The 14222-nt window shown below is 42.0% G+C and overlaps 1 protein-coding gene across 6 annotated transcripts in view; it reads right to left on the bottom strand.

Annotated features, from left to right (window-relative positions):
* The window catches only part of FAM241A (family with sequence similarity 241 member A), a 321403-nt gene that overhangs the window by 21398 nt on the left and 285783 nt on the right, over positions 1 to 14222 (bottom strand). For 2 of the 6 annotated variants that reach the window (XR_010831298.1, XM_066996445.1), the window contains one exon: positions 11922 to 12027. The exons of the other annotated variants lie outside the window; for them this stretch is intronic. Coding sequence is in view for 1 of the 2 variants with exons in the window: in XM_066996445.1 (XP_066852546.1) it covers positions 11922 to 12027 (106 nt within the window). In the remaining variant the exon portion in view is untranslated. The remainder of the gene's footprint in view (positions 1 to 11921; positions 12028 to 14222) is intronic. 6 annotated transcript variants of the gene reach the window in all.

Raw genomic sequence — 14222 nt, 5'->3', positions numbered from 1 at the left:
TCAGGCACCTGGTCAAGAAGGAGGCAAGCTGACAAACCCATGCCCTGAGTTTTAATCCAGCATTCTGTTTAAACTCTATGATGACCTTCCTGGTTCGGAGGAGTAGTCGGCACCAGCACTGTATTTTGAGGCTTGAAGGAAATGTTTGATGCATGATTGTTACAGAGGAGAACTGGTGCTGGAAGCTGTAGATGTGACACAAGCCTGATGTGAAATTGCAGTGTCTTTTACACTGCAGGTGATTACTTGAAAAGTGCTGTATTACCTGCACATCCCCAGTCATCCCCAGTCAGTTTCATCACTGCCATATGAATGAAGGCATGACCAAGCAAAATCACGAGAAACTGGGTTGTTCCAAAGCAGCAGAACCTGACTGTAAAGCAAAAAATCTTTTATTTTTTAAAGTATTTTCAAAAGGAGAAAAAGTCAGAAATTTTAAGAAATGGTTATACTGAAATGTTTCTAAATATACCATACCTAATAAAGCTTTTGATCTTTACATTTGGAAAGGGAAATGCTGTGAAATTAAAGTAAACCCCATTTAAATTCAAGTTAGTTGCCCAAACTGATTTCATTGCAGTTTCTTTTCTTCATTTTGAATTTGTTATCAAGTTATATGATCCTTAGTTTTTCAATTAGAATTCAGTGTTCTTCCTGGCTGATTGTCTTTTCCCCTTGCTATTAGCTGAAAAATTTCATAACTAACTTTATACAGAGAGGCACTCTGCAGACTACAATATAAAATTATGAGGTTGCATGCTAAAAAGCTTTTACTAGGAGCTTTTACTACGGTTTTCATTGAGTTTACAAATGCACCTATAGTCTTGTAAGAAACGCATGTAGGCTTCAACTTTGTTTTTAGTTCTTGCCTTGGGATGAAGAACGTGAAAAAAGACATTGTCATTTACAGCTCCAGGACTGAAGGGAGCTGTAAGGGTTCAGCTGTAAGCGTCCAAGTGTTCACCTATCTCCTTGCTTTGAGCTGGAGTCTGGAAAGGAATATAACGTATCTGGAACCATATATCAGGGAAATTGGTCTGTGACTTCGTAGTAGTGGTGTTCCTTTGTGATCCTGGGTCAAGAGTCTGGCAGCAGGTGGCATTAGGAGGAGTCCCTAAACATTAAGAAGACCACCTGCTTCTCGTCACCTTAAAATGCTGTTTCTGAATGTCTGTCTTAACCTCATCCTTACTCTCTTTTGTCACCTCTCCCTCCTTTCTCAGTAAGAGCACTTTCTCATCCCTGCCTATTTTTTTTTTTCCTCCTTGGGGAAACAATCATAAAACTCTCAAACATTTAATTTCTTGTCTTTTTCATGGCTTAGAGATTCGGTGCTCTGCAGTCAGTCAGACTCCTGTCCAGAGACCAAGTTCTTCGGCATATGAGAAGCACAAGGAGAGAGGAAGCTAAAATAATTAAAAAAAAAAGTTACTGTCCTAGTTTTGGTCACCATGTCAACGATGATGAAATAGTCTTAGTCTCAGTTTTAGAATACCACTCCTGTAGTATATTTTGGAGTGAATTTGGTAAAGATAAGAAATTTTCTCCTGTAATTCCTTTAATAACTAATTACAGTAATAATTCTGGGTTGAGGGCAGAGAAGAAATAGGGTGGAACTAGCAGGACGGGACTGGAGATGACAGCAAAGAGAGTGTTAGAAATTGTTCCTCTGCAGCCACATTTTCCATCAGGAGATGTTCCTCTGATGTGTACAGTGGAGAGCCGTGCAGGGACCCTTGAGCACTTTCGTCGTGGCCAGACAGAACAATACAACTACATCTCGAGGACCTAAGGTATAGGGGACAGAGGAAATTTTAAAGGAAGCAGCCTCTCTGTAGGCAGGACCTGCGTATGTTTTCATTTCAGTGTGTGTTTTTAACAACTCAGCTAAAACTCATCATCAGACCACTAGCAAAGTGCTTGAGATCAGAAACAGCATCAGTGTGATTTGAGTATAATGCTGTTTCTGGGAATCACTTATCACTTAAGTTGCTTATTTCTACAACTGGACACTGATTGCACCTATGATCTCCAGATCAGCATCTGCTCCCAATGACAGCGCAGGGTCAGGCAAATTCCTGCTGTGCAGTGTAAATTAGCACGATTGCGCTTCCTTATAGAAAAGCTAATTTAGGCAAATGCCTTGGAAACACTTCTCATTAACAGCAAGAAATTGGTCAGAGTAAATGGGACTTTTATGCCAGCTTTGTGCAAGATTAAGCCTTTTATTGTTTCTAAGAAAGAGAACTAGATACCATAGATAGCATTTTCTTGTGTTTGTTCTTACAATCATTATTCACTTGCTCACCTACAGCCTTTTTCCAGCTCACTTACAAGTGATTGATATGAAAACCTGCTTTTTCAGCAGAACAACACTTGCCAGGGTTCAGGAAACATTCAAGAATTGTACATGCATGAAGGAGACAGAAACTTTCCCTCTTTTTAATGAGAAGTAATGTATACAGAGGTGCTTTCAGCAGCCTCTGAGAAGCCTGGAAAAGCAAGCAGAGCAGGACAGCGCCAGACGGTTCTAAATTACCCTTGATGCAAATGAACAGAAGAATAAGGCCAAAATGTGGACTGGCTGGACTGGAAATTAAACCTCTTCTCCAATTCCATGTCATCAGCGTGTTGTTCCCTAACCACCAGCTGGGACAGTGTCAGAGATCTGTCCGAGCGCAAAGAGCTTGGCAGAGCTTCTCTGTGATCTCAGCGTCTGGCTTCTGGGAAAGCCATTACTGTCAGAGAGCTGCTGCAAGGGAGAGGAAAGGATCGAAAGTCTCTACCAGTAAGACCTGCACTTGTATTTCCAGGAGTGTACTGACTGGGGATACTGGTGTGGGCTCACCGCTGCCAAACGAGGTGGATCTGTTCTACTGGGTTCCAGCTGCCATCAGTGTATTGCACATCACCTGGACCTTACATTGCTACCTTTACCTAAACATACTCACAAATAATCGTGCAAACTGGGCAGAATCAAGCGTTTCAAACAACACTAAACTCCAGTTTGTGCACAGATGACTGTTAAAATGGCTGTTTCCAAGCTCAAACTGTGCTGCCCCCACCCCATATATATTTTTTTCTCATTTACAGTCTACTGATGTTTTTACACTTATACTAATGTCTGCAGCCTGACTTCTACCTGTTATATTGGAAAAGGAACATCAGACAACATGTGTGCTGGACTAAAACTGCATCAAAATAACAGTTTATGAGCTCTCTACTAGCATGTTTTCCATAAGTGCAGGAAGCTCTTCCAGAATGAATTTTATCACCTGTCTGGCTTGCTCATTGTCCAAAATACTGAGTTTGCACCATTCTTACATTTCCCTTTTTCTGCTGCATTAGATATAAGTCACTGGCACTCATATCTTCTAACAAACCAGATAGAGGGAAAATGTAGTCTGTCCTACACACTGCAAATAGATTTTATTTCCCTAAAGCTTTCACCTAATTGAGGCCAAGCTGTTGTTATTTTAAGTCAATGAAAAAAAATCCTATTCCCTTCATTAAGATCAAAATCACTTCCCTAGAAGAAACCTGAGTAGACTGCATTTCCGGAAACACACTAATCCTTGCTCAATAAGAGTTTACACCTCATATAATCATATATAAACTTTTCCAGGTGCTTTCAGAGGCCCGATGACAAAGTGCCACCTGGTGGACAAAATTAATTTTTTTGTTGTTCCACAACTAATTTCACATACTAAAATACCTCCTTCCTTCCAGCAATACCTGAGGTACAGAAGCTCCTAGGAAGAACACCTAAATAAATTATATATATATATATATGTATATATATATATATTAGAAGTAGTCAAGGCACACATCTACTTTTTCTACCATAACTCCTGCAGTCGTGAAGAATGTTGACAGCTGCAGTAGGAGCTGCTTCTGTGGCAGGCATGCAAAATGCCAAGAATTGGCATTCTTGAAAGGGCATATAGTGTGAGTGGCTGGAAACTCATCTTCCTGAAGAGGAAGCCTTTCCTCCTACTGGCTGTTATCACTGTAGCTACAGAACTGTTTTTTACTTCTGGTGTTTTCCTCTAAGCTTCTGTAAGAGCCTGATTTTTTGCTAAGTCATATATTGCTGCTAGAATGGGGCTTGGAGGAAACTGGGGAACCTGGAACTCCTGAATGATTTACACTTGTTCAAGCTCAATATACACATCGGTTTCATTTTGTGAACTTAGCCAGGTACAGGAACTGCGGCAGTGAATGGGATATAGATGTCTGAAGGCTTAGTGTATTTGGATCTGTTACACTGAACAAGTTAAATCTATTAATCACCATCCCTATGAACGCTTGAACCTCAAAAGCTCTGGAGGAAGATGCACAAAACTCCTCACTGGACATTTATAACACAATCTACCCCAGAGATGTTTCTTTCTAACAATGAGAACTCATAGAGTCATAGAATCATAGAATATCCCAACTGGGAAGGGACCCATAAGGATCATCAAGTCAACTCCTGGCACCGCACAGGTCTGCCCAAAAGTTTAGACCCTGTGACTAAGTGCACAGTCCGATCGCTTCTTAAATTCAGACAGGCTTGGTGCAGTGACAACTTCACTGGGGAGCCTGTTCCAGTGTGCGACCACCCTCTCGGTGAAGAACCTCTTCCTGATGTCCAGCCTAAACTTCCCGTGCCTCAGCTTGACACCATTCCCACGGGTCCTGTCACTGGTGATAATGGAGAATAGGTCCCCTGCCTCTCCACTCCCCCTCGCAAGGAAGTTGTAGACCGCGATGAGGTCCCCCCTCAGCCTCCTCGTCTCCAGGCTGAACAGGCCAAGTGACCTCAGCCGCTCCTCATATGTCTTCCCCTCTAGGCCCTTCACCATCTTCGTCGCCCTCCTCTGGACACTCTCCAACAGTTTAATGTCCTTTTTGTACTGTGGTGCTCAGAACTGCACACAGTACTCGAGGTGAGGCCACACCAGCGCAGAGTAGAGCAGGACAATCACTTCCCTCGACCGACTAGCGATGCCGTGCTTGATGCACCCCAGGATACCGTTGGCCCTCCTGGCTGCCAGGGCACACTGCTGGCTCATGTTCAGCTTGCTGTCAACCACAACCCCCAGATCCCTCTCTGCGGGGCTGCTCTCCAGCGTCTCGTCGCCCAGTCTGTACGTATAGCCAGGGTTGCCCCGTCCCAGGTGCAGGACCCGGCACTTGCTTTTTTAAACCTCATGTGGTTGGTGATCGCCCCGCTCTCCAATCTGTCCAGATCTCTCCGCAAGGCCTTTCCACCCTCATCCGAGTCCACAACTCCAAGTTTGGTGTTGACAGCAAATTTGCTCAAAACACCTTCTAGTCCTACATCCAAATCATTTATAAAGACATTGAAGAGGACTGGCCCTAAAATGGAGCCTTGAGGGACCCCACTAGTGACCATCCGCCAGCCAGATGTGGCCCCATTTACCACAACCCTTTGAGCCCTGCCCGTCAGCCAATTGCTCACCCATCGCATGATTGTTTTGTTTAGCTGTATGCTGGACATTTTGTCCAGTAGGATCCTACGGGAAACCGTGTCAAAAGCTTTGGTGAAGTCCAAAAAGATCACATCAGCTGGTTTCCCTTGATCGACTAGATGGGTGATCTTATCATAAAAAGAAATCAAATTTGTTAGGCAGGACCTACCCCTCATGACCCCATGTTGGCTGGGACCAAGGACTGCATTGTCCCCCAGGTGCGCCTCAATAACTTCGAGGATCATCCTCTCCATAATTTTACCAGGCACTGACGTGAGACTGACAGGCCTGTAATTTCTAGGGTCTTCTTTCTTACCCTTCTTGAAAATTGGCACAACATTTGCCAGCTTCCAGTCTACTGAGACCTCTCCAGATTCCCAAGATCGTTGAAAAATAATTGAGAGAGGTCCCGCGATGACATCAGCCAGCTCTTTAAGCACCCTGGGATGGATCCCATCCAGACCCATGGACTTGTATGGATCCAGGTGGAGCAGCAAATCCCGCACACGTTCAGGGTCGGTAGGGAGTTTGTCATTCCCACCGTCATGGTCCTCCAGCTCAGGGTACCCTGGGTCCCAAAGCCCATCATCAATGTTGAAGACAGAGGCGAAGAAGGCGTTAAACGTCTCTGCTTTGCCTATGTCATTGTCTGTGAGGAGACCCTCCCCATCTAGTAGCGGACCTATGTTTTCTTTGGTTCTCCTTTTTCTGTTCACATATCTAAAAAAAAACCTTTTTTATTGTCTCTCACAGACATGGCCAGCTTCAACTCTAGCTGGGCTTTGGCCACACAAATTTTCTCCCTACAAACACGAACAGCATCCCTGTATTCCTTCCTCGTCGCCCGACCCTCCTTCCAGCAGCCGTACACTTTCTTTTTTCGCCTAAGCTCCAGTAGAAGATCCCTGGTCAGCCAGGCCGGCCTTCTGCCCCGCCTGCCTGACTTCCAATATTTTGGAATCGCCTGATCTTGTGCTTTTAGGAGGCAGTGCTTAAAGACTGACCAGCACTGATGGATGCCAATGCCTTCAAAAGTAGTTTCCCAGGGGACCTTGCTGACTAGTTCCCTGAGCAGCCTGAAGTCTGCTTTCCCCATATCCAGGGCTGAAGTTTTGGTGACAGTTTTCCTTCTGTCACCATAAATTCTAAACTCAACCACTTCATGGTCACTATGACCGAGACGGCCCCCAATTGCCATGTCTCCCACAAGACCCTCTGTTCTCCAGCAACAGATCTAGGAGGTCACCTTTCCTAGTTGGCTCTCTTAGCACCTGCATCAAGAAATTATCATCTAGGTGCTTTATGAACCTCCTGGACTTGCTCGTGTCAGCCCTGTGGTGATCCCAGTTGATGTCTGGCAAGTTGAAAACCCCCTTTAGGACAAGGGGATTTGATCTCGAGGCATCTTTTAGTTCTGCAAAGAATAATTCATCGGCGTTGTCGTTCTGGCCAGGTGGTCTGTAATAAACTCCCACAACAACATCCCCTTTATTTGTTTGTCCCTTAATCCTTACCCAGAGGCTCTCAACTTTGCCGTCACCAACTTGAAGTTCCACACAGTCCAGCCCACGCTTCACATACATCGCCACCCCGCCTGTCCCTCCTGAAGAGCCTGTAACCATCTATTGCAACACACCAGCCACAGGACTCATCCCACCAGGCTTCGCTTATGCCGATGATGTCGTAGCTGTGGGACTGGGCCAAGACTTCTAGCTCATCCATTTTATTCCTCATACTGCGTACGTTTGTGTAGAAGCACTTCAAATGCGCCTCCCTACACGCAGCACCTTGTGTAGCTGACCGAAGGGCCTCCCTAGCACACAGTCCCTCTGATTCTAGCGCACCATCCCTTAGCTCATCACCAGCGTGCCTGGTTTTATCCCCTTCCCCCTTCGACTCTAGTTTAAAGCCCTATCTATCAGCCCTATCTATCTGTATCTATCTATCTATCTATCTATCTATCGATATATCTATCTATATATATTGAGATATCTATCTATAGATATCTCAAACATGATGGCTGAAGTCCTTCTCTACACTTAATTTTTGAAATAATTCTATCTCAAACTATAACCATGTTACATTGTAGATCCTGATAACATTAAAGACTGCACTCAATCACTAGTAGAGCTCAATATGAATATTAGTGTCCTTCATCATTGAAATTTCTCTGGTCTTCGCTATATTGGGCAACTGTGTGGACATATACATAATACGATTTCTAAAAATGAATGCCAATAATACTATAGCATACGTAACTACTATATTTCTGTATCTATAAAGCGTAGTGAAGTTGTACAATCTATTTAGATCTTAGCCACTAGGCGGTAGCATAAGATTAAGTCATGTAAAAAAAACTGGTAGTTTTGTATTCATTTTGTAGCAAGCTTCATAACATACCTGCTCTGTAAGAAATTTTGTAAAACATTTCATGCTTTTTTATCAAATCAACAATACACTTCAAACAACAATACTTCTCACAAAATTCTACAGTGGGTTAAAAGTGCAATATTTAAGGCCAATTTACCACAAGGACATGGGTACATGAAGACCCCATCTTTTCCCTCACCGTATCTGTTTGTGATTAGTAAGGTTCAAGGGAGCGCTACTGAGAAGAGCCTGGCTCCTTCTTTATTCCCTCCCACCAGGTATTTATACACATTGGTAAGATTCCCCTGGTCCTTCTCCAGGCTGAACAGTCCCAGCTCTTCTCATACGAGAGAAGCTCCAGTCCCTTAATCATCCTTATGGCCCTTTGCAGGACTCCTTCCAGTAAATCCGTGTCTTTATTGTCCTGGGGAGCCCAGAACTGGGCCTGGCACTCTGGGCACATCTCACCAGTGCTGAGCAGAGAGGAAGGATCACCTCCCTTGGCCTGCTGGCAGCGCTGCTCCTGATGCAGCCCAGGAAACTGTTGGCCTTTCTTGCTGTAAGGGCGCATTACTGGGCCCAGTGTGGAGCCCTGGGGTACACCCTCAGTGACTTGCACCAACTGGACTTTGGGTCACTCTTCACATGCTTCTGGTCCCAGCTGTTCAGCCAGCTCTCAATCCACCTCGCTGTCCATTTATTTAACCTGTACTATGTCAGCTTGTCTGATAGGATGCTATGGGAGACGGTGTGAAGAGCCATATAGAGGTAGAGGTAAACAACATCCACTGCTCTCCTTGTCCACCAAGCTGCTCACTTCATTGTAAAAGGCTATCATGTTGGTTAAGCATGATTTCCTCTTCATAAATCTATGCAGATTTCATTGGTGTTTTCTACGACTTGTGATAAGGCTGATTATAAATTCCCAAAATGCAGATTGTCACCATCTTTTTTCCCAGGTTCAGGACTGACGTTACACACATTTCACAGCAGCTAACGGGAATTTTCAATCACATGGAGTTATGCTGAATGTAAAATAACAGTCTGTATGTGTTACTATCAGTGGCCTCTTCTGGAATCAAAGACACAGTGCTGTCTTTGCAGCTGATTGACCTTTGCTCCTTAAAATAATAATAAAAAATACATCAACACTGTGAAACAGCCTCACATGATAGTGGATTGTTTGAGAGTAAAAAGGACCAACTGCAACATAAAATCTCAGAGTCTCTTACTTTCATTCTGGCTGGTGTTTCAGATGAAAATGGAAATTTTGATTTGGGTTTAATATGACAAATTAGTTTGATGAGATGAGAAGCACAAAAAAGAAAATTATAAGTCTACAGGATGATTTAATAGAATACAATACACAATGCATTTTGGGAAGCTTTCAGCTGTAATAGAGTAGATCAGCCTGATTGACTTCCTGTACTGTGTTTGACTTCTGCATGCTTGTGTGATAATGTGGTTGATTGGACTCATTGCCTGCTAAAAAGGTTATGCCAAGGCAAATTTGGGTAAATACCAAAAAAGGCCAGGTATGCAGCATTTTGGATCTTTTTCATGCAAATGAAAATAACAGATCTTTCTGCAGCACTGCCTCCCTAGCCTAAAACAATTTCAAACGTGCATTTACTAAAAAGATGTTACACATGCAGCTATGATTTTGATGTTATTTTACCAGCAGATCCACAGCAGAACTTGAATGGATGCCATAATCATTGAGAAATCTAGGTAATCGAAAAAGAATATGACAGATAAGGCTCCATGTATTTTGTCTAGCTCTTTTTTTTTTTTTTAACCATTCCCTGTTACTGCTCTTGACAGCCTGTGCTGACACTGTCAAAATTAGTATCAGAGAAACTGAAAACTTTTCAAGTATTTTAATTAATTTACATAAAAAGGTAAAGGATAAATATACACTTTGAATAGGCTTCTTTGTATAGACTGTTTATGTAACAGACTATTTTATGCACAGATATCTTAATAAAGATGTTGCAAAAGTCTTGAAGCTTAGGGATAAATTCTATTACCCAGGAGACCTGAATTCATGTTTCTTTTGAGATCCTCATCTAATGTTTTTTCTGCTCTACCAGGTATGCGTAGTTCCTTCTAAAATACATAGGGCTATTGTTTATTTTAGCATTATACTGCGGCATCTCCCTTGGATTTATTTTTTATTGATGTGGGAATGCAGTGTCTTTTTTTAGATTTCTGTGATTTAAAAATATTTTATCTGGTGGGAATAGGAATATAGTACATTATTAAGAAGATTAAAAAGTTTTCTTCAGTTTGTACTTCTTTTGCTAAGAAAAGACCAGCTTTCCTTTGCAGAACATTTTTTTTTTTTAATTTTGCACAGTTGCCAACATCCTTATCAATGTGCATTTTGCAGAGTGCTGTGTGGTTTCAGAGTATTGTAAAATAAATTTTAAACTGAGACTGGACGTAAGCCATAAAGTCCAAAGTGAAATAGTAAGGTGTTTGAATCTCGGGGTTTGTTTCCGCCTGTTACACAGATAGGAGCCAAATGCCACATGAATAGAATGTGGGGTCACTCTTTTTGAAGAACCAATTCTATAAATGCTCTCATTTGACTGGATGACTGGATATGCCCTTCAAATGCAAACAAATTCATGCAAGCCCACACTCTTTAATTCTGAAGTCTATATATTGGTATGCACAGCCTAGCAAGCATGAAGAGCATTGTTATAATTCAACTAAAACTACCTCAGACTTGCAAAACCTTTCCCACAGATACTCATTTCTACTAGCACATTTTGACCTAAATTGGAACCATCCTTGATGAATGTTTGCAAAACCAATCAGACTTCTGTTCATTTTTATTTTAGTGCGGTATTTTTGAATTGTGGGACCTGATCCCTCAAGGAAAATGGAAAGACTCCCAGCACCTCTAATAGTGCAGAATGAGATCATACTGGCTAATATGGAAAAGACTTTTTTCCATCTCCTTTCATACATTTTAAGTCTGATGCAAGTCATGAATTCTCAGGACCCATTTCCTTTTTCTTTTCTATTATTTTTGGAGGCATTTCATCCTATCTATTCCACTTTCCCTGTTGAAATGTAACATGAAGATAGATATTGTGGTAAGTACTGGGGGCAGAGGGGAGTTCTCAAAAAATATGCTATAGTGTGCTTTTTGCTTTTTCTCACGAATAAATTTCAATTAGCATAGTTCATAATGTGAACAACAAATATGTGATACTGCAGTTCCTTTTGCCATATGATAGTACAACTATTTCCTGTTTTTTGTAGGTATTGATATATTACAAAAAAAAAAAAAAAGGCTTGAGGTTCTTTCCATAAAATAATAACATGAAACCCTTGCATCTTAATATATTACCTTGAAAACTCAAAGAGTCAATAGTTATTTTAGGAGGCTATCCAAAGGTTAACCAGATAAATCTAAAATTATGGTCATAAATAATCCAAACAATGACCAGCCATAGAAACAGATGGTGCTTCTGGAAGGGCCAAAAAACATTTCCACCCATAATTCAATGTAAACCTCCTGTTTGGAGCTCTGCAGTTGTGGTCTTTGTGCCTGTCTTTAAATGCATTGTTCCTTCAAAGGTGATATTTGTGACGTTTTTGTGAAGCTGCTTTAACCAAAAACAAAGCTAAGCCCCTGCACGCACAATTAGCAAAAGAACTTGAATAGTTCTCCTGAAATCAGAGGCACTATTTATGCAACCATAATTACAAAAATTGCAACTGAAAATAACAAGCCCAGTCGGCCTTAGTTTCTCCTGCTGTTTGCTTATCATTTGTACCACTTATCAGTACCAGCTAATGACACTGAATTGTCTTAGTTTATTACAGATTACTCCATGTTTGAAAACAATAAATGTTGATATCCACTTTTGATCTTTCCCTAGTTTTATTCTACTACAGCTTCATTTACATTGGTTACCAGATTTGTCAGAATCAGATGCTTTGTGCTTGAAAGATACCAAATTACTTAGTTCAGTGCTCCAAAGTATTCATCCGAGTCAAATAACTTAAATAATACAACCCTACAGGATCTGGTTTCTGAGACAGCATATATGTTACCTGAATGAGGATGAACCCAATAAAGAAGTACGCAGATCAGCCAGTGGTGGTGTCCTCCAGCAGACCTCCCAGTTATAGTTTTTGTTTTTTTTTTTTTGACAAGTTACTGTCAGGAAAAAAAAAAAAAGTGGGTTTAGGCTTAATGGTAGGATGTATTCATGGGGCAAGTTCTTGGCAAAAGCCCTCTTTATGGGGAATAAAAATCATTACATCACAAGAAATTTAAGGAATTATGTAAAATAAATGCAGGATATGCTTGCTCCGTATAATTTATTAGTTCCTGTGCTTCACCAATCTTTCAGTCTCCTCTGTATCAGGGTACTTTTTACTTCCATGGTACTGAGGTCTGCCGTTTCAAAAGGAGGTAAAGTTAACCAAAGTGGGAAAAAAATATCTGGGAATTTATGAACTAGATACATGAAGACATAAAAAAAAATCATATAAAGATTAAATCCAAAGTGGCACAATAATTGCAACTCCAAGGCAGCATAAGGTAGAAATTAAAGACACTTCCTCCCCTTTTAAAATTATATTGGAAGAAAAATTTAAGAGTCGGGTGCTTAAACTCTTGCTCTAGAACAGTTGATTATGGTTGTCTTAGATCTCATTCAGTAGACAGGAATCAGCTACATATATTTATTCGATTGGGTTGTACCCATTCAGGATATTTACAACCACTGACAAAATACACAAGTAAGCAGATGGAGGTATTTCATACAGAATATTGCCTAATAAGTCATGGAAAAGGAAGAAAAAACCTTTTTTGTAACCCCTTTTATAGTCAAGATAACATAGCCATATTTGCAGCACCAAAGACTAGATAATGTTTAATTCATGTAGCTATGGAGTTTCAGGACCATCTCTTGAATAAGTTAAAAGTAAATACCTTCCAGGACAAAGAAGTTAATATGTTTTACAGGACATCGGCAGGGGGATGAACAGAGAGAGAGAGAAAGAAAGAAAGCATATGTGGAGGGAATAAATCTGTCTAGACCCCCGGAGTACTCCAGGGGAGATAAGTTTTAAAAGATCGCATAAGAATAGCTTCCAAATATTTGTGTAAAAGGCCTCTGTCACTAAGACATCTGAATTTTAAAACAATACTAAATAAATATACCTTCACAATATTTTAAAAGAGGGGGAACTGAGCTACAGGGACAGTTAAAGCCTGATTCCTCTTTACCTTCAAGTGGCCTTATACCATTACAGACCCATGGATGTGAGAAAAAGCACTTCATGCTTGCACCACGATGAGTGGGAGATGCCCTAGTTCTCCTGGGAGGCAGGTGAGAGGGCCAGAAATGGGACCCAGCATTGTGGTTTCCATCTGGAAAACAGTGTGTCCCTCCACGTCTGAGCTGCCAAGCAATGTGTCGCCATTCTCCCCATACTTATCAGCTTGTATTGGCCACAAATTTAGGTGCCACAGTGCAAGAAAGGTGTAAAACTACTAGAATGTGTCCAAAGGAAGGCTACAAAGATGGTGAAGGGTCTAGAGGGGAAGATGTGAGAGGAGCAGCTGAGGCCCGTTGGTTTGTTCAGCCCAGAGCAGAGCAGGCCGAGGGGAGGCCTCATGGCGGCCTGCAGCCCCCTCACGAGGGGCAGGCGCTGAGCTCTGCTCTCTGGGGACAGCGACAGGACCCGAGGGAACGGCATGGAGCTGGGACAGGGGAGGGTCAGGCTGGGGGTTAGGGAAAGGTTCTGCACCCAGAGGTGGTCGGGCACTGGGACAGGCTCCCCAGGGCAGCGGGCATGGCACCAAGCCTGATGGAGTTCAAGAAGTGTTTGGACAGCACTGTCAGACATGCAGTCTGACTCCTGCATGGAGTCAGGAGTTGGACTTGACAATCCTTGTGGGTCACCCCTTCTAACTCAGGATATTCTATGATTCTAAGTACTATTCATCGCTGTTGTAGCTCTTGTCACTTATATCACTGTTTGATAGTATTTATTTATGAGTTAGCAATGCAACTCCAGCATACAGCATGAAACACTTGACCCCTTGAAGCAACATCTCTAGATGAAAGCTAGACAGATCTGGAAGTTATGTGGAAAAGGAGTTCCTCTGAGAATTGAACAAGGTGTATTTTCTTTAGGAATGTTTAACACACAAACTCTTCAGGGCAAAATGTTATTACCATGTCTTACTGCACATCCCAGAGCTTAACGGGGCATTTGGTCCTTGGAGGATGAGGAATTTCTGCTATAGAAATGGCTGCTGAGGGCCCTCTAAATTGACGTGAGCTTTCCTAGGCAGTCAGTATGCCATTACTGAGTTCACTGTAGAGCCTTGCACAGTTG

This window comes from Anser cygnoides, chromosome 4 (genome assembly GCF_040182565.1).
Source record: "Anser cygnoides isolate HZ-2024a breed goose chromosome 4, Taihu_goose_T2T_genome, whole genome shotgun sequence".
Classification (NCBI taxonomy): Eukaryota; Metazoa; Chordata; class Aves; order Anseriformes; family Anatidae; genus Anser; species Anser cygnoides.
The sequence above is the reverse complement of the archived record's forward strand: the minus strand, read 5'-3'. Positions and strand labels throughout refer to the sequence as shown.